Genomic DNA, 20,316 nt, shown 5'->3' on the forward strand with positions numbered 1-20,316 from the left:
CTTTTGTGAGCGGGCTGGTGGGTGAGTTCCCATGTCCACGAGGGGAGCTGCCTTTCACAGGCTGGTGCAGGAGACTCAGAAAGATCTCCCCAGGAAATCCTTGCTTTGTTTGCCCATCCCTCATTTCAAGGTGTATACCTGCGGTGGCGGGGCACTTTCTTGCCGTGATAATAGCTGGAGGACGGGGTAAACCTCGACGGAGATCCCGAGCTTGCAGCCTGGATAATTGCCACATTCCAGGTAGTAAGAGCGCAGCTACTTCTGACCCGGTACTTCGTTTTCTGTGCCACATAGCTCATAATAGGAGCTCAGGTGCACCGGGACTTATGGTATCAGGGTGAGCCATGTATTTTCATTCATCAGTGTTACTGCTACCTTTCATCCCTGGATATAACAATGATATAGTGTTTGGTGCTTACATTGTAAAAATAGCCAGTAACCGTCCAGTACGATGATCCATTTGTTTTCATTCATGTATGTAACTACTGCCTTTACTGCCTAGATGTGATGACTTATGTCGTGTATACCTTACCATTGTCAGTATAACAGGCAAAACTTCAGGATTCACCATATGTGCAGTGATGGTGTTTTGTACCATGTGAAACCTATAAGTATTCACTTGATTGCACTACCTTGGATTGTTATGATAATTGCATGGTTGGCAAAGTGATTTTATGATCTATGTTACATCATGACAAGTGCCTAGTGGCACAAATATGTATGTGATTATGGTCTAAAGTGTTTTATGTACAATACAAAGGATATTTTTATATAACTGTGTGTGGAGTCTCTTTTGTGGTGTGCCTAATGTGTCACCGGTGTGTGTGTGTGTTTTGCTCAAGCGCTATACACATTGTTTCTCGGATAAGCTTCTCTGCCCTGCCAAGCTACCAAGGGGATGAGCAGGGGTTATCTTGTGTGTGTAACTCCCTTACGCTGTCTAGAGTGGTGGGTTTTGCCTGGCTTATGTGCATAATGTATCCAACCAGAAACCCCATTTCTAACACCAGGGAAGCCTTTGGCATAGTTTATTTTTTTGTTGGGGGGGTGGCAAAGGTGGAAATGGTTGCCCTTCCATTCTTGGGCAACTTGCAGAGATCAAACGCTTTCAAATTCTTGGGCAAGATGCAGAGATCAAACACTCCCTTGTTCTTGAGTTCGGTGGGGGAAGACATTACTACACCTGCACCGTTGGAGAAGTACTAGGGCATTAGGGTCTCTAATGACACCTACCATTGACCAATTCTGTAGGACCAGCATTATTACACCCCTTCACCCTTTGGCAAGAAGGGGGTTATAAGGCCCCTAATGAACTCACACAGCATAGTTCAAGTTGGCTGCTAAGAAACATCAGCACACCTAGATGCAGCAAACACTCTCCTCCCACAGCCAATGGGAGTATTGGGTGCACTCAGCCCTGAACATGGCATTGGGTTTCTTCCCATTAATGCCCCCCACCAATTGATAAAGCAGGGGAAAATAACAATATACTCCTTTTTCTGTGAGAATGCTGAGGCCCTCAGGCAGGTGGCGCTAACATAGACACCCTTAACATCACCCCATGACCAGAAGCATTTCACACACTTTCCCATTCATCCTAGAATAGATTAAAACTATATTTGAGATAAGAAAATGTTGCCCAAGCTCAACATATTTCCTAGAAGTGTTGCATTTCAGTAACTATTTAAAAAACCTCCAGATTTTCGTGAACACTGGGAGTGCTTTAAGAAAACATGTAAAATCAGTATGTGTGCCTTATAACCACATCTGTATCTGCAGTAATGAAGAAACAGTTTCCTTTTTGAGCAACACCTATTGACTTTCCCAATACGTAATCATCAGCATAACAGATCAGTGCTTAATTTGTAAAATAATAAGATCCAGGGCTCTGACCAGGAGGCCACTGCAGCTTGCACATCCCATTGCCCCATCACCACTGCCATTAACTATACCAAAACAGCTACTAACTATCTCTATCGCCTGCAAGTGCAACAGTTCAGGTTATTCCAGGTCCCCAACGTTAAAGTGATGGCTAGGGAGGCAAGTTTTAGTATTTTTTAATGAATATTGTATTCATTAACAACCGTTGATCTGCTCATCTCTAAATTAGATGAGCTGTGCCACCTTGTGAGAGTCATAAGCGTGGTGATGACAACTAACTGCTGGTGCCGAGCACCGGAAACCAATTACGTGTTGGTGTCGGGCACCGGAAACCACCCGCTCAAATAAAGCATTTATATGGATCATCACTATGTCACCTGAGTTCCTTGTGAATCTCCAACTATGGCTAATGTGTCCTTGCACAGGACCTTGGATTTTTGTAATTGGAATACCTTTGAAAATATCCTGTTTTCTAGCAACAAAATTGCAATTTCTTTAATATTCTGCATGGCACCAGGTCTCCATCACCTAATCAGGCAACTATTTATAGGGGCAGGTGCCACCGTTGGGATGTTGGGAGCAGTGCTGGCAGCATTTAGATGTTTGGTTGTGTGTGCCACTGATGACAGGAGGAAGCCATACCTCCAGTCCTTGGTATAAATCTGATTGCTTATTATTCAAAGGGATCGCAATATGGCAGTCCATGTTTATCGGGCTTGAGACAGAATATCAGATCCAAAAATATTGCATGGACAGAATATCGTGTCAAAAATATCAAGTACAAACATATCGAGAAGGAAGTGCAAATAGGTAAGTATAGATGTACTCATCGTAACTCAACATCTATGTACCTTGAAGATATATATATCATCAAGGTACATATATGTGGAGTTATATACAGGAAACTACTTTACTTACCTATAGAAACTTCCCTTCACAATATTTTTGTCCTCGATATTCTTGATCATCTACCGACTGGGAGGCGTCCAGCACCTCCTGTGCAGTATGCACCAAAGCGCGGGGAGGGAGGTCATCTATAAATTTCTGTATAAGGGCAGCAGGTAATACTTCAAGGGGGGCATAGATGTCCATGAAGAGTGAGGCAATGCTGTTGTCAATGGTGAAGGGGTCTGTAAGTGCAGTCCCATCAGGGCCATGCATATTCGGAGCATCTGGGGCCGCAGCGTCTCCTGACACAGATGGTGCAACAGAGCGCTGGATTTGTCTCCCCACTGGTAAATCTGGCTACGAGTAGCGAGCCAATAGAGTCGGGCTTCATTGAGAAGCTCACTGGTGTATGTCTCTGGCACGGATTGGTGTCAGTACAACGCGTTGTGTTACAACGCATTCCGTTACAACGCAGATTTTACAACGCGGGATCCATTACAACGGATGTCAATACAATGCATGGCATTACATCGCAGATGCTATTACAACGCATGGCATTACATCGTAAGTATAGGTAAGTATACCTTTTTTAAAAAATGTTATTTAGTTTATTGTAATTAATTTTTTTAAAATAATTTAATTAAAAGACATTTAAAAATTGTAATTAATTTAATTTAATAAAAAAAAGTAATTAGTTTAATGTACATATTTTTTATAATGAAATTAAATTAAATTAAAAATATTAATTTATTTAATTTAATTAATTTAATTAAAAAATGTAATTAATGTAAAATAATAAATTTAATTTATTAAATATATTTTAAAATGGTAAATATAATTTAATTATCCCTAAACCCAAACCCTGCCCTAAAACCTAAAAACACCCCTGTACCCCAAAACCCAAACCCTGCCCTAAAACCTAAAAACACCCCTGTACCCCAAAACCCAAACCCTGCCCTAAAACCTAAAAACACCCCTGTACCCCAAAACCCAAACCCTGCCCTAAAACCTAAAAACACCCCTGTACCCCAAAACCCAAACCCTGCCCTAAAACCTAAAAACACCCCTGTACCCCAAAACCCAAACCCTACCCTAAAACCTAAAAACACCCCTGTACCCCAAAACCCAAACCCTACCCTAAAACCTAAAAACACCCCTGTACCCCAAAACCCAAACCCTACCCTAAAACCTAAAAACACCCCTGTACCCCAAAACCCAAACCCTGCCCTAAAACCTAAAAACACCCCTGTACCCCAAAACCCAAACCCTGCCCTAAAACCTAAAAACACCCCTGTACCCCAAAACCCAAACCCTACCCTAAAACCTAAAAACACCCCTGTACCCCAAAACCCAAACCCTACCCTAAAACCTAAAAACACCCCTGTACCCCAAAACCCAAATCATGCCCTAAAACCTAAAAACACCCCTGAACCCCAAAACCCAAACCCTGCCCTAAAACCTATAAATACCCAAACACCCCAAAACATATACCTCAGTACCCCAAAACATATACTCCTATACTCATAATTATTTAAAAAATCACTTAAATTAATATATTTCATTTATAATATTTAAAAACAAAAATAAATATTTTTTTTATTATTAATAATAATTAAATCAATTAAATAATATTAAATAAAATTTAAAAAAAATTAAATACTTACCAATACTTACGATGTAATAGTATGCGTTGTAATAGCATCTGCGATGTAATGCCATGCATTGTAATGACATCCGATGTAATGGATCCCGCGTTGTAAAATCTGCGTTGTAACGGAATGCTACGTAAAAGTTGCGTTGTAGGAGTAACATACCCTCTGGCACTGATAGTAATTGCCTGCGTGCAGCCTGTCCCGCTGCGTCCCTACTAGCACACTCCAAATCAAGTAACTGAGCCTCAATTCTGGCCAGCTTGTCACATCGCTGTCTGCGTAGGGCAGTACAGAAAGCAATATCTTCTCCCCTGAGAGTGGGTTTCATAGCCTCCCACAGGGTAACTGGCGACACCACTGTACCCGTGTTAAGTAGTAGATAGTCCGCTAAAGATGTATACATATGTACCCTATATTTCTCATCCCTTAGTAGCCATGGTGACAAACTCCACCGAAAACGGGAGCGCCTGGGGTCCATGGACAGGAGAATGGACACCGGTGAATGGTCGGATAATACCCTTGTAACAATTAAAACCTCGGCCAGTCTATGGGTGTGTGGCGCCGTAAGGAAGATGTAATCTAATTGGGAAAAGGATTTGTGTGCTCCAGATAAATAGTGGTAGGCATGCATGTCAGGGTATATAGTCTTATATGATTCGACCCACCCCAGACCTTGGACTAGGGGGAGTAGTTTGGAATCTGGGGCCTCTGCAACTCGGGCTGTGGCACGCCATCTATCCTGCGATGGGGACATAACATCAATCCAGTCCCCCCGACTATGGTCAATACCGATGTAAGGTAAGATCCAGAGTGTCGGGGAGGGGCATAGACACTACCTAGAACAAATCGCTCCCCATGTTACATCCCATATATCACAATTAATCTACCCTGTGGATCCAGCCACATGTGGCTATGAACGAATGGGGCACTGCGATGTATGAGTATCGCAACTACCCAGGATCCTCTGATGAAATCAGCATGGTAAGAGTGTGCAAAACTAACCATTCCAAACAAGGTGTTCTGGTGCCCGCTAGGTGGGTCTCCTGTAAGAAGAGAATACCCGCCCTGTGCCACTTTGCTTGGCGCAGCGCAACACCCTGTTTAATTTTAACAAGTAGACCATTATCATTCCAACTAAGGACTCCGAGTTCTCTACTCCCAACCCCAGCTAAACCTTGCGGCATTGATGGTGGTGGCATATATTAAAGCACCTGATAAGGTGGATAACATTGACAATCTCAAAATACAGAGAACAAAAGACTTGGTGGCAACAACAGATAACATCAAACAAAGCAAGAAAACCTTCACCTCCCCCATACACCCCACCCAATATCTCAAAAACATAAGAAGTATCTTTCGCGGTGACCATTGTACCACCACCCCAATGGGGGCAAGGCATGGTCCCATACCAACGGTTCCCCATATAAATATTCCCAAAGAAACGTTAAGTTCTCAGATACTGAGAAGAGTGGGATGGGGAGACGGCCACATTTAGGCCCGTGGTTAATACCATCAGCATATTAGACAAACAAATCATAATTCTCAAACCCCAATACTGGTATTGTATAACCTAAAGAGAGATATAAAATAGAGTAAAAAGGAGTGAAAGTTCACCAGTCAGGCTGGCCCGCTTAAGGATGTGTCCCACAAACACTAATCTCCACAGAGCGCTGGCGAGGAGTCTCATAAACCTCCATCACCCCGGGAGCTGGAGGCACCTTGAGATTTCGAACGGCACCTCGATCGTGATCTTTGTTTTTTTTTTCGTTTAGCCTTAGGAAGTCGCTGCGCGGCCTCACCAGAGGACGACTCTGAATCGAAACGTGGCGGGTGTGTGGCTTGAACTTCTGTTGTTCATCCGTCCAGGCAAAAACCTCCTCCGTAGTGTCAAAGAAGAGAGTATGTGATTCATATATGACTCTCAACCGGGCCGGGAAAAGCAATGCATACTGGAGTTTAAGAGCTCGCAGACAGGCTTCAGCAGCCGTGAATGACTGCCGACGTTACTGCACCATTCTTGTGGAGTCTGGAAAGATTAGAATGTGGTGGTAATTGTTATTATTAATATTAGGAGCTTATGAAGCGCACTTATACCCAAGGGTGTCCTGGCGCTACACTCTGACTCCCAGGAGAACAAACGGGGGCCTATTCCCTGAATAACCATGTCTTCAGTCCCTTTCTAAAAGAGAGGAGCTCTGAGGTATTCCTAAGACACACCGGCAGGCTGTTCCAGACTTTCTCTGCACAGTAGGAAAAGCTGTTTCCTCCCCAACTGGCATTTGTTATTCCGGGCAACACAACTAGTCTGCCTTCAGAGGAGCGTAGCGCTCTCCCCGGACCATATCATTCAAAGCACCTGCTCAAAAACTCCGGGCCATTACCCATCAGTGCTTTATAGTCAGTGCACAAAGCTTTAAACTGTGCTTGTCTTGTTACTGGCAGCCAGTGCAGTTGCCGGAGTCCCTCTCGTTCAGAGGCAAACCTTGGGATCCATGTTAGCCGTCTGGCCGCTGCGTTTTGTACCAGCTGTAATCTGTACAGGAGTTTTTTTCTTCAGATTCAGGTACAAACTGTTACAGTAGTCCAAGCGCGGCAGAATAAGGGCTGAGACTGCTGTCCTGAAGTCATCTGCTAGAAGAAAAAATTAAATTTTTCTCAGTATCCTAAGGATATAGAAGCAGGTCGATACCACTCCGCTAACCTGATCCTCGAAATCAAATTTTCTAGTGCATGATCAAACCCAAATTGTTTGCCTTACCAGTTTTGCCCTCTGGCCTCTAATAAATCATGAATACATTTGATACTGTGATACTACTTAGTCTAATATGCTGTCATTTAGCTGAAGAATGATGTTTATTACTCGATTTTTTATAACTATGTTGTACTATTTTCTCTGATATACTGCGATGCACTAGCTCTCTTACCTGTGTGATATTGTTTTAAGCTATCTCTTTTAAATGGAGCTGTGAATGTATATTTTACTACTGCCTTTCTGACAAAGTGTCAAAATAAAGCTATTTTGCCCTTCAGTATAGTATATCATAATTTCCTTCAGGGGTGTTTTAAAGGAAAACTATAGGCATACACATATTTTAGAAGGAGACCGTTGCACAGTGCGGCCCAAAGGAATGGAGAGAGGATTCAGGGATATGATCACGGATTTCAACCAATTCAAAGCATACTTTGACACCATTGACATTGGTGTAAGCGTTCACTGCTTTACTTCCGCCTTTTATGGCCTGTGGCTCAGCTTTTCGGTTAAATTGTTGACGATTTCAACAAAACATGGCATTACTTTACAAAGGCAGGGTTGATTATAGAAAAATAACTTCATTCAAATGATAAAAGACAAATAAAAAAAAAATCACATTAATATTTTATATTTATAAAAAAATATTCACCTCTGTCTGGTTGTGTGCAAATGTGCATACTGGTATTCAATAGCTATGCGGCATCACATGAGCATATTTTGAAAACCTGCTAGTGTTTTTATTCATTCATTTCATAAACCAACATGTTTTTTCTTGGTTAAGCTGGTCTGCAGGCCTTCACGAGGTTTTTAAAAACTGAGTTCAGTGAGGAGAATATCGAGTTCTGGTTGGCCTGCGAGGAGTACAAGAAATGTGTCTCTCCTGAGCAACTTTCATCCGAGGCAAAGACAATCTTTGAGACTTTCATTCGGAGAGAGGCTCCAAAAGAGGTAGGGAGATCTGAACGATGTTGGTAATCACTTGTATTGAATGAATGAATACATGAATTGAAGTTGTTTCCAAAGTGCATTGTTGTCCTAGGAGGTCATACTGATGCAAAGGTAAAACCTAGGGCTGTATTAAAGTAATGAAACCTCAATTTGATGCAGAGTCAGTGCACCCCCTGACAGCCTATGCTTCTGCTCTGTGTCCATAAGGCTCTCCACATCACTGGCGTCAAGCTATCCAGGCTGAAGAAGGCTGATAGCCAGGAACCGGTCCTTGGATGCTTGATTCCTTTCTAGGAAAGATATGGCTTGGTAGTTCGGGCTGGACTGTTCCCATGAGGCACAGGGTCAAGGCTGATTTGCATATAGCCAGTGTCTGACCTAGGGTGGTGTGGAGAGCAAAAGAACGATGGATTTAGGTCCCGATCTTTGTACTGGGGTGAATGTAAGACATTGTTCTGCATTCTGTCCATCAACTGTGTTTTTTGCAACCCTTATTCTTTGCAGCATCTATTCTAGTTTGATACTCGAAGTGATTTTTGGGAAATCTCAGACTCACCTCCACTCCTCCTTCAAATCCCACTAATGAAGACCACCCCTGACCACACCACCAACAAATCATTCCACACAAAAGCTAAGTCTTCAGGCATTAATTTGTTTCCTAGATTGGTATGCCAATGCTTGGTTTAGACAGGCCAGTGCAGAATTTATAGGCATAATCTTTCATGATTTCTGAATTTGCGTTGTGTGATAGGTGCTTTTTTTTGTCATTTTCCATCATGTGAAATTTTATGTCTTTTTGCCCGTGAAACCCTTTCGAGAGTAGAAATTGGCACTCGGGAGACATTTTCTCCTTGAACAAGTCGACTGCCAGTGTCTCATGTAACTTTTAACCGTGCATGCAATTTTCACGGCCGAGGTCCACGCAGGTAAGAACAGTGGGGCCGGGTAAGGGGGCATGCAAAGGGAAAATTAGATACATAATTAATTTTCCCACTGCATCGTCCCTCGAAATTCCCCCTTACCCGCCGCCCCACTGCTGTTATCTGCACGGACCACGGCTGAATTTTCATAGGCGATATACGGCCAACAATATTTCTCTCCACATCACTGGAATCAAGCTATCCAGGCTGAAGAAGGCTGATAGCCAGAAACGGTGCTTGGATGCTTGATTCCGGTCTAGGAAAGACATGGCTTGGTAGTTCGGGCTGGACTGTTCCCATGAGGCACAGGGTCAAGTCTGATTTGCATATAGCCATTGTCTGACCTAGGGTGGTGTGGAGTGCAAACAAACGATGGATTTAGGCCCAGATCTTTGTACTGGGGGGAATGTAAGACATTGTTCTGCATTCTGTCCATCAACTGTGTTTTTTGCAATTTTCACCCCGAGTGGGCTGGGTATGCTCAGACGTGAGTCCTAGGCTCTCCACATCACTGGAGTCAAGCTATCCAGGCTGAAGAAGGCTGATAGCCAGAGACCGGTCCTTGGATGCTTGATTCCTTTCTAGGAAAGATATGGCTTGGTAGTTCGGGCTGGACTGTTCCCATGAGGCACAGGGTCAAGGCTGATTTGCATATAGCCAGTGTCTGACCTAGGGTGGTGTGGAGAGCAAAAGAACGATGGATTTAGGTCCCGATCTTTGTACTGGGGTGAATGTAAGACATTGTTCTGCATTCTGTCCAACAACTGTGTTTTTTGCAACCCTTATTCTTTGCAGCATCTATTCTAGTTTGATACTCGAAGTGATTTTTGGGAAATCTCAGACTCACCTCCACTCCTCCTTCAAATCCCACTAATGAAGACCACCCCTGACAACACCACCAACAAATCATTCCACACAAAAGCTAAGTCTTCAGGCATTAATTTGTTTCCTAGATTGGTATGCCAATGCTTGGTTTAGACAGGCCAGTGCAGAATTTATAGGCATAATCTTTCATGATTTCTGAATTTGCGTTGTGTGATAGGTGCTTTTTTTTGTCATTTTCCATCATGTGAAATGTTATGTCTTTTTGCCCGTGAAACCCTTTCGAGAGTAGAAATTGGCACTCGGGAGACATTTTCTCCTTGAACAAGTCTACTGCCAGTGTCTCATGTAACTTTTAACCGTGCATGCAATTTTCACGGCCGAGGTCCACGCAGGTAAGAACAGTGGGGCCGGGTAAGGGGGCATGCAAAGGGAAAATTAGATACATAATTAATTTTCCCACTGCATCGTCCCTCGAAATTCCCCCTTACCCGCCGCCCCACTGCTGTTATCTGCACGGACCACGGCTGAATTTTCATAGGCGATATACGGCCAACAATATTTCTCTCCACATCACTGGAATCAAGCTATCCAGGCTGAAGAAGGCTGATAGCCAGAAACCGGTGCTTGGATGCTTGATTCCGGTCTAGGAAAGACATGGCTTGGTAGTTCGGGCTGAACTGTTCCCATGAGGCAAAGGGTCAAGTCTGATTTGCATATAGCCATTGTCTGACCTTGGGTGGTGTGGAGTGCAAACAAACGATGGATTTAGGCCCAGATCTTTGTACTGGGGGGAATGTAAGACATTGTTCTGCATTCTGTTCATCAACTGTGTTTTTTGCAATTTTCACCCCGAGTGGGCTGGGTATGCTCAGACGTGAGTCCCAGGCTTTCCACATCACTGGAGTCAAGGTATCCAGGCTGAAGAAGGCTGATAGCCAGAAACCGGTCCTTGGATGCTTGATTCCGGTCTAGGAAAGACATGGCTTGGTAGTTCAGGCTGGACTGTTCCCATGAGGCACAGGGTCAAGGCTGATTTGCATATAGCCATTGTCTGACCTAGGGTGGTGTGGAGTGCAAAAAAACCGATGGATTTAGGCCCAGATCTTTGTACTGGAGTGAATGTAAGACATTGTTCTGCATTCTGTCCATCACCTGTTTTTTTTGCAATTTTCACCAGAGTGGGCTGGGTATGCTCAGACGAGAGTCCCAGGCTCTCCACATCACTGGAGTCAAGCTATCCAGGCTGAAGAAGGCTGATAGCCAGTAACCGGTCTTTGGATGCTTGATTCCGATGTAGGAAAGACATGGCTTGGTAGTTTGGGCTAGACTGTTCCCATGAGGCACAGGGTCAAGGCTGATTTGCATATAGCCATTGTCTGACCTAGGGTGGTGTGGAGTGCAAAAAAACGATGGATTTAGGCCCAGATCTTTGTACTAGGGTGAATGTAAGACATTGTTCTGCATTCTGTCCATCAACTGTGTTTTTTGCAATATTCACACTGAGTGGGCTGGGTATTCTCAGACGTGAGTCCCAGGCTCTCCACATCACTGGAGTCAAGCTATCCAGGCTGAAGAAGGCTGATAGCCAGAAACCGGTCCTTGGATGCTTGATTCCGGTCTAGGAAAGACATGGCTTGGTAGTTCGGGCTGGACTGTTCCCATGAGGCACAGGGTCAAGGCTGATTTGCATATAGCCATTGTCAGACCTAGGGTGGTGTGGAGTGCAAAAAAACGATGGATTTAGGCCCAGATCTTTGTACTGGGGTGAAAGTAAGACATTGTTCTGCATTCTGTTCATCAACTGTGTTTTTTGCAAAGAATGAGGGAGCTAGGAACTGGCAAGAAGAATATTGGGGAGAAAGTTAAGGAGTTCATTAGTGGATACATGGTGAGTGATCAATATTCTGAAAAGTCACCATCCCTTCAAATTCATTCACATATAGGTCTCTGTGTTCTGTATAAAGGATATTGATAAAAGGATGTAATATATTGGTGAATTGATCACGCAAATGCAATGGTAACTGTTTCATTTGCAAATCCCACGCTCCAACACAGATAGGTCCATAGACTGAGGGGCATTTACAAGAAATTACCGCCACAAGAACATCACTTTTTCCAAAGTTCTTGTGGAAGGTTTATCTTCCAGCACATAAGCAATTGCCCTTGCAGTGCAGCCAACCTAGCATAATGGCGCAAGGCGGCTTTTTTAGCGTCAGCACTAGGATTAATGCAGTGGTGCGCCACATTCCAGTGAATATGGCCCATCCCTGCATTTTGAAACTTGCATTTTGGTGCAACACAGTGCTCCGTCGGTTTTTGGTAAATATGCCCCATAGTTTCTCATGTAGTGATCTATGTATAATGCATCTTTGCTATAGCATGAATTCCAAGAAGTAGCAAGACACTTTCCAGATTTCATTTTATTGGCAGCAGAACAACTCAACCTTGAGAGGCAGACCATATAGTATCATCTATGTTTGCAATCTGAATAAGTTCACATACGTCTGTCTGACCGGCTCTCAAAAAACAGAAGCTCTACCAACAAGTGGATGATTGATATTTTACCACTATCACACATCACACAAATAACTTGAGATTCGTTATAATGAATTGGGACTAAGCTACATATGTGATCCTGCTCACATCTGAAACTCCATTTTGGCTTTCAATCTGGAAAGACAATGCGGCGTCCCTAACTAGAGACCTCATAAAAGATTGTTAGGCTTGCAATAAAGGTTTATATAGTCTGTAGCTAGCATTGTAGAAAAATTGTTTCTCGCCATTGTTCTTCACCAAGCCTTTACTGATGTTGAAACCTCAGTGTCACCGGGCAGGAATTATGGGGCAGATGTACAACCGTTTTTTGCAGTTGCAAATGGGAATTCGGCCCGTTTGCGACTGCAAACTTGGTCAGCCCTATGTACAAACCATATATTGCGAGTCGCTAACCTATTAGTGACTCACAAAAGATTGGTTGCTACTTGCTATTATTGAAGGGGTGTGCCAAGGGCGTCCCTTCCTAATAGCGAGTCTGACTGCAATCTACACTTCTAGTGTACACTTTTAGTTTACTACCTTCTTCAAGTAGGTGTAAAAGTATTTGCAAACAGGAAGGGGCCCCCTGGGAGCCCTTCCCCTTTGTGAATGGGTCTGCAAATATTTGTTTAAGAGCAGGCAGTGGTCCCAGAGACCAGTGCCTGCCATTAAAAAATGAAACTGAAAAGTTATATTTTTCTTTATTAAATACATCCTGTTTTAAAAGAAAACACTGCTTTATTGAAAAAGCAGTGATAGATATGGTGGTCTGCTGATCCCAGCAGGCCACCATCCCTGTGAGTGCTAGGCATTCCCTATGGGTCGTAAATTGCACTTGCCTCATGAATATTGACGAGGCATGCAATTTGCGACCCCATTGGGAATCGTAAGCAGTGTCTGACACATTGTTGTACAATCAATTTTGCGAGTCGCTCATTGCAAGTCGCAATTCTGTGCAATTTGCGGCTTGCTAAACTGAAAAGTCATACATCTGGCCCTATGTTCGGTCCTTATTATTAAGTCATTCTTGGGAAAAGAAGCTAAGCCCAGAAATATCAGAGACCTCTATTTCGGCATACCTTTCCCTGAATCATAATAACAGTCTTAGCTACTCCTGGGGGGGAGAGGAAGATGAGAATGTTCTTTGTTGTGTTGCTTTCAAGCTGACAATAAAATATATGCATTCCTTTCCCTCAGGTTTTTAACACAATTTAGAATCCATGGTGTGCCCGTGTAACAACACTTTTAAACAGTCAATGATACATTTGACTTTTTTCTGAGGTTTTTTATCAGAAATATACCGAAATCTTTTGAATGCCTTTTAATAAATCAAGAAACCTGATGCACTAAACTTAGTCAAAGCTCTTTATGAAACAATTACACAATGATTAAACATGTTCTCATGTTAGTTTATTTTTATGGGTCGCTGTATACTCTAGATTTTCAATGCATTCTGATTAAGTTGTCTGATTAAGTAGAAAAATAATTTTAATGTTGTTGCTGTTGACATCGCAAGGCTGCAAGGTTAGATCAATGTACTGTATTAATGCTCTGAAGCACATTGCAATTTATAACAAGTAAGACTGCACTGAGCAAATTCTAATGGTTTCTGGTTTTTATGTATATTTTATAATTTTAGCCTGTAATTTTATGGCTGTATCCCAGAATAATAAAGCTGGAATTGATTGATTGAGTAAAAGCTTCCCTCAGTGCAGAAAGGGTGATAGTACATGTTAGAGCTGTCATCCTTAGGGTGGCCTTTCCCCAAACCTTTTGCCTGCTTACCTCCTCTTTTTGCTTTATCGTTTTGTTGGCCTTAGGACTTTGAGCACTTTACCACTGCTGACCAGTGCTAAAGTACATGTTCTTCTCACCTAAGCATGGTGACACTGGAGTATACTCAATTGACATACTTTGTTTACTTGTAAGTACCTTGTTAAGTGGTATACCCTGTATCCACTAGGGTGTAACCTAAATGCTTGTTTTCCAGTCCAGGGAGGATCTGGCCTGATAGTTGGGGCTGGACTGTTTCCGCAGGGTCAATACTGATTTGCATATGGCAGGGTCCATAACTGGAAGTGCAAGTGGAGCAAAACAAACAGTGGATTTAGGCCCAGATCTCTGTACTGGGGTGAATGTATGACATTGTTCTGCATTCTGTCCATCAATTGTTGTTTTTCATTCGTCACCCCGAGTGGAACAGGTATGCCCAGACATGGGTCCCGTGCTCTTCATGCCACTGGAGTCAAGCTATCCTGGCTGATGAGGGGTGAAACCTCGAAACCGGTCCTAGGATGCTTGTTTCCAGTCCAGGGAGGATTTGGCTTGGCAGTGTGGGCAGGATGGTTTCCATTGTGCGCAGGGTCAAGACTGATTTGCATATGACTGCGTCCAAACTGGAATGGCATGGGGAGCAAAAAAATGATGGATTTAGGCCCAGACCTCTGTACTGGGGTAAATGCATAACATTGTTATGCATTCTGTATATCATTTGTTCTTTTTGCCTTTGTCACCCCGAGTGGAATGGGTATGCCCAAACGTGGGTCCTGTGCTCTCTAGGCCACTGGAGTCAAGCTATCCTGGCTGATGAGGGGTGAAACCCCAAAACCAGTCCTAGGATGCTTGTTTCCAGTCCAGGCGTGGGCGTGACTGTTCACATTGGGCACATCATCAAGACTCATTTGCATATGGCTGAGTCCAAACTGGAATGGCATTGGTGAGAAAAAAAGCATGGATTTAGGCCCAGATCTCTGTACTCTGGTGAATTTATGACATTCTGCGTTTTGTCCATCAATTGTATTTTATGCTAGTGGGCTTGCAGCACTGATTGTGAGACCAACACAAGTAGCCTTTGAAACCTGTTTCAAGCCTTCCAATGCAAGGCCTGTGTGTGCAGTTTACTGCCACTTCAACTTTGCATTTAAAACCACTTTTCAAGCCTTAAACTCAGCTTTTATTAAACATAAGTCAACCCTAAGTAGGCCCTAGGTAGCATTAAGGGCAGTGTGCCATGGAAGTACATGGTAGACATGTACTTTTAAGCTTCACATATCCTGCTAGTGACAAACACCCAAATTCATTTTTCACTACTGTGAGGCCTAATCCTCTCGTAGGATAGAATTGGGAATTCCTTAATACACTTTAAAGATGTAATTCCTGATTAGAAAACTGAAGGTGCTTCATCTTTCACATCTTTGAAATGGTAATAATAAATCTTCTTTACTGGTAAAGTTGGATTTAACATCAATATTTCAGAAATGGCACTTTTAGAAAGTAGATATGTCTCAGATCTTACTGCTCTGTGTGCCTTGCAGCCTGTCTCCAATACATACCTGGAGTGGGTGGCAGTCAATCAATCAATCAATCAAATTCCCTTTATTCAGGTTTTTACATAAAACCATTAAAATAATCTAAAACAGTGCATTACGTAAAAGAATGACCTAAATAAATGAGAGAGAGGATGTGGTCTCATGGCTAGACTACCGACTTTGGAGCTGGGAAACCAAGGTTCAAGCCTCAGGGGTCGACTCCACATCCTGTGATTCTGGCCAAATCACTTAATCTCCTTGTGCCTACCAAAAAAAATATATAATGAATATGTCCTTGTGTAATGTAACTGGTGCTCATGGAAAGTACTCCAATACCTTCGGGTTGAGTGTGCGCTAAATAAATCTGCCCAAGAAAAAAGGAATTATACAGAAAAGTGACATGATTAACAGATCTTACTTAAAGTCTCATATATGATATATAAAAAAGTGTGTGCATTATACTGGTAAGGCTGCTGCTAAACTCATTCAGTTGCAAACAGAGCGTTCTTCTTTAGGAAACGACTTAGGATTCCTGTTTAAAAATGTCCTGCTTACTCGCATCTTTGCACTATTGTCAGCAAACAGAACAGCTTATAGGCTTTTTAGCGAAACAATTCTGGTTTCCTTTTTAATTGTGTCACAAGAAACGATTCAGGTTTCCTTTTAATTGTAATTAATTGTATTTTTAAAAGAAACAATCCAGGCTTTCTTTTAAATTACCTTTCTCCTCGCATCTCTTGCACTGCTGCCAACTTACCCGCCCCGGTCCACCGCGGCCGTGTGCCGTTTGAGTGGAGGGCATTCAGGAAGCAGGCAGTGCAATCGCTGGGCACATCCGGGCTGCTGGAGTGCGGAGCCAGGGTCCCGCGCTTTCCACTACTTTAGGTGAAGGTGCCAGCGGAAGCGCAGCATTATACTGGTAAGGCTGCCTCTAAACTCATTCAGTTGCAAACGGGAGCTTTCTTCTTTAGGAATCGACTTAGGATTCTTGATTAAATATTTCCTGCTTACTCGCATCTTTGCACTATTGTCAGCAAACACAACAGCTTATGGGCTTTTTAGAGAAACAAATCAGGTTTCCTTTTTAATTGTGTCACAAGAAACGATTCAGGGCCAGAACCCCTGCCTGTGCAAACCAGTCCTACACAACACCAATAGGTACAAGCGAGAGGCACTGTTAGCTCTCTCGCATAATTCGGGCAATAACCCGACACAGTGTGCTTTAGCCTACCCCAGACACACGTATGGCCCGTTTTCCTGCCGCATTTGTCAATGGTATAATTTGGGGCGAAGTCAGGCAGGTAGACAGGATGTTTCAGACCACCATAAACTGTCCTGTATCTACTTTAACACCAGATCAGTTCCAAAGCACTCCCCTGACATTTGGGACCTTCTCAAAGAAAGGAATCCCCATCTTGTTTTTATCACGGAAATTTGGTTGGTAAGCCCCTGATCCCAACTCCCCAGACGTCGCCAACACATTACCAGCCAACTACAAAATTGTCAAACAAGATAGGCATGGTCGTAAGGGAGGGGGGTAGCAATCATGTTTAAAGACCATTTGACCTGTCAACCTGTTCAAGTGGCACCACAGAACGAACACAATATACTACCCTTCTAAATACTCCATGAGGGTCTCATCATTCTGGCGGGAGCTGTGATTTTCAATCCCCCAGGTCACCAAGTAGATCTTAGCACCAGGCTACTTACACAACTTCTTCCAGTCTGCCTGAAATACAAAAATTACCTAGTGATAGGGGATTTCAATGTGCACTATGAAAACAATGATAACCCGGTCGTCTCTCAACTAGAGAGCAACATGCAGATACTCCAACTCAAGCAGTGGATTGTGGGACCTACCCACACAGCTGGTCACAAGCACGACTTACTTTTTTCTAATATTGAAGCCACTCGCATCCAAGAGATCAAACCATTTCTCTGGACAGACCACTCGCTTATCACCTTCTCACTGGGTCGACCAGTTAAACCTATTAAACCCTTCAAAACTTATCAGACAACAAATGGAGCCTGGAGACTAGTTACTGAATCATCTTTCCCGGCACACTTCTCTCACCATAATATACAGACCCTAAGTGACCTCCCAGTTTGCACGGGAGCAGATAATTTTGAGACAGAAATTAGTATAACTTTGGACAAATTTGCCCCTAAACAGAAACCCAAGCAATTGCAAAGACCCACCACGGAGAAGTTGTACACTCCACAACTCAAAATACTCAAGAGAAAGTGCCAACATTTTGAACATCAATGGAGGATGTCAAAAAATGAATCTGACAGGCTGAGGTACAAGTCCGAACTTAAATCCTATTATCACGCCATAAGGAACGCAAAAAAGACCCACTATGCTCAACCAATCAACGAAAACTGCAACTCAGCAAAATAATTATATAAAATAGTTAAGGAACTCAGCCAACCAGCCAGCATGTCTTAAAGTTTACCCCCTCAGTAGATACCTGCAAAAGAATAAGTAACTTATTTTCGGAAAAAATAAGCAAGATTTATTCCCCATTTAGTCCCTCTTCAAAAACCGACACAACTAATCGGGATTTTCAGACCCCACATCCAGAAGCCACATCGGCAATGTGCGACTTCACCCCCCTTACGGATATGGAGGTCCTAAAGGCTATGGGGGAAGTAAAGTCCGGATCCCCCCTACACCCCTGCCCCCATTTTATTTTTGCTCAGACTGCCACCATCCTCTGTCCATATGTCACCCAGCTCTTAAACAACTCTCTCAGAACCGCCACCTTTCCTGACATATGGAAACATGCTTCAGTAATCCTCTTGCGAAAAAGCTGGAACAGATGTTCTCAATCCCGAGAACTATCGCCCAATATTCCAACTTCCCTACCTCTCTAAAGTTTTGGAGAGATTGGAGAATAGGTGTCAGATTACCTACGAATTAACTTATTGTATCCCTCGAAGATGGGATTCAGGGCCAAAAATAGCACGGAGGCAACACTGCTGGCAGTGCTGGACAATATCAGATCATGCACTGACCAAGGAGGGGCAGTTGCTCTGATATTGTTGGATCTATTGGCAGCGTTCAACACAGTCTTTCACAACAGTATGCTGGAAACCCTCTATGAAAAATGAATTTACTCCAATGCGTTGAATTGGTTCAGTTTATTTCTAAATAACCGAACACAATCCGTTCGCTTTGGTCAATTTCAATCCAAATCTAGCGCCATCAGCTCTGGTGTCCCGCAGGGAGCATCTTTAAGCCCCACTTTATTCAATGGCTATGTTTCATCTCTGGCCAAAATCAGCAGGAAGTGAGGAATCGGCATATGCTCCTATGCAGATGACAAGCAGCTGATGGTTGCCCTGGATGAAAGGCCAAAGGTTACTAAATCAAAACTACATAATTGCCTTACAGAGATGGCACAATGGATGCATGAGCATTGCTAAAAGCTGAATGCAGGGAAATCCAAGATCTTGCTCTTTGGAGGTGCCAAGCTAGTTTAGGACATCAAGTGGTGGCCACATACACTCGGTATCGTCCCAACTCCCAAACATTGTGCAAGAAACTTTGGCATCATTATTGACGACACCCTATCTATGAAAGACCATGTTCGGTCCCTTTGTGGGAAAGGGTTTGCAACCCTGAAACTCTTAGCCGGACTCTTTCCTTGGATACTGCTGGACTGCAGGAGATCAGTCAAGCAAGGCCTGCTGATAAGTCAGATGGACTATGGGAACGCACTATTTGTAGGTGTGACCGAGCTCCTGTTCACGCGACTACGGGTACTTCAGAACGCCGCTGCCAAACTTGTCTGCAACAAGAGCAGGCTAAGTTCAGCCTCGACGTGCATGAAGATCCTGCACTGGCTACCCATGCGCCAAAGAGCAGTATTTAAACTACTCAGCCATGCACATAAAGCATTGTACCTAAGCGGCCCTAAAGTACTCCAGGAGAAAATTGAGTTCTATGTCCCCACAAGGAGCCTGCGGTCACTTCATCTAGCATTGGCAGAACGAAGCGCATTAAAAAAGTGGGGACCGGAGGACGATCCTTTTCTTATTTGGTTGCTTGGAAATGGAATGAACTGCCTCTGGATCTACGGCTCACCTCCAACTACTTATTATTCCGGAAAAAACTAAAAACACATCTGTTTCCCAAGTACTAAAACCCCCCTCTTGCAGCTGAACCAAGATATTTGCTATTAGCACCTTGATATTCCTCGGGATGAGTATAGCGCTCTATAAATAAATAAATATTAAAAAAGTGTGTATATAGTAAATCTTTAAAAAAGGAGGGGAGTAAGCCCCTGATCCCAACCAACATACTGGGACACAGTACAATCATATTGTGAGCAAATATCAATTCATCGCAAGAGGCTCTAAGCCTCACTTCTGATTATAAAAAATGAAGGACATAAAAAACAGTGTTACCAGATAGCATTTGTTAAAATATAAAAGCTGGTCACACCTGCATAAACTCAAATTCTTTCAAAAAAGGAATAATACAAATTTTCCAGGGTACCTCGTAGTAATTACAAAACATTAATAAATGGAGCATGTCCTGTGGAGACTTGCTGTTACAGCCACAGGACTCTAGGCTCTGACCTCTACTACACCCATGAGGC

The 20,316-nt window shown here is 43.2% G+C and overlaps 1 protein-coding gene across 2 annotated transcripts in view; it reads left to right on the forward strand.

The window, feature by feature from the left end:
* RGS18 (regulator of G protein signaling 18) overlaps nt 1-20,316 on the forward strand; it is a 234,105-nt gene that overhangs the window by 199,706 nt on the left and 14,083 nt on the right. For both annotated transcript variants that reach the window (XM_086964483.1, XM_086964480.1), the window contains one exon: nt 7,955-8,121. In XM_086964483.1, coding sequence (XP_086820609.1) covers nt 7,955-8,121 — 167 coding nt within the window. The remainder of the gene's footprint in view (nt 1-7,954; nt 8,122-20,316) is intronic.

The sequence above is a fragment of the Lissotriton vulgaris genome, chromosome 1_1, assembly GCF_964263255.1.
Source record: "Lissotriton vulgaris chromosome 1_1, aLisVul1.2, whole genome shotgun sequence".
Classification (NCBI taxonomy): Eukaryota; Metazoa; Chordata; class Amphibia; order Caudata; family Salamandridae; genus Lissotriton; species Lissotriton vulgaris.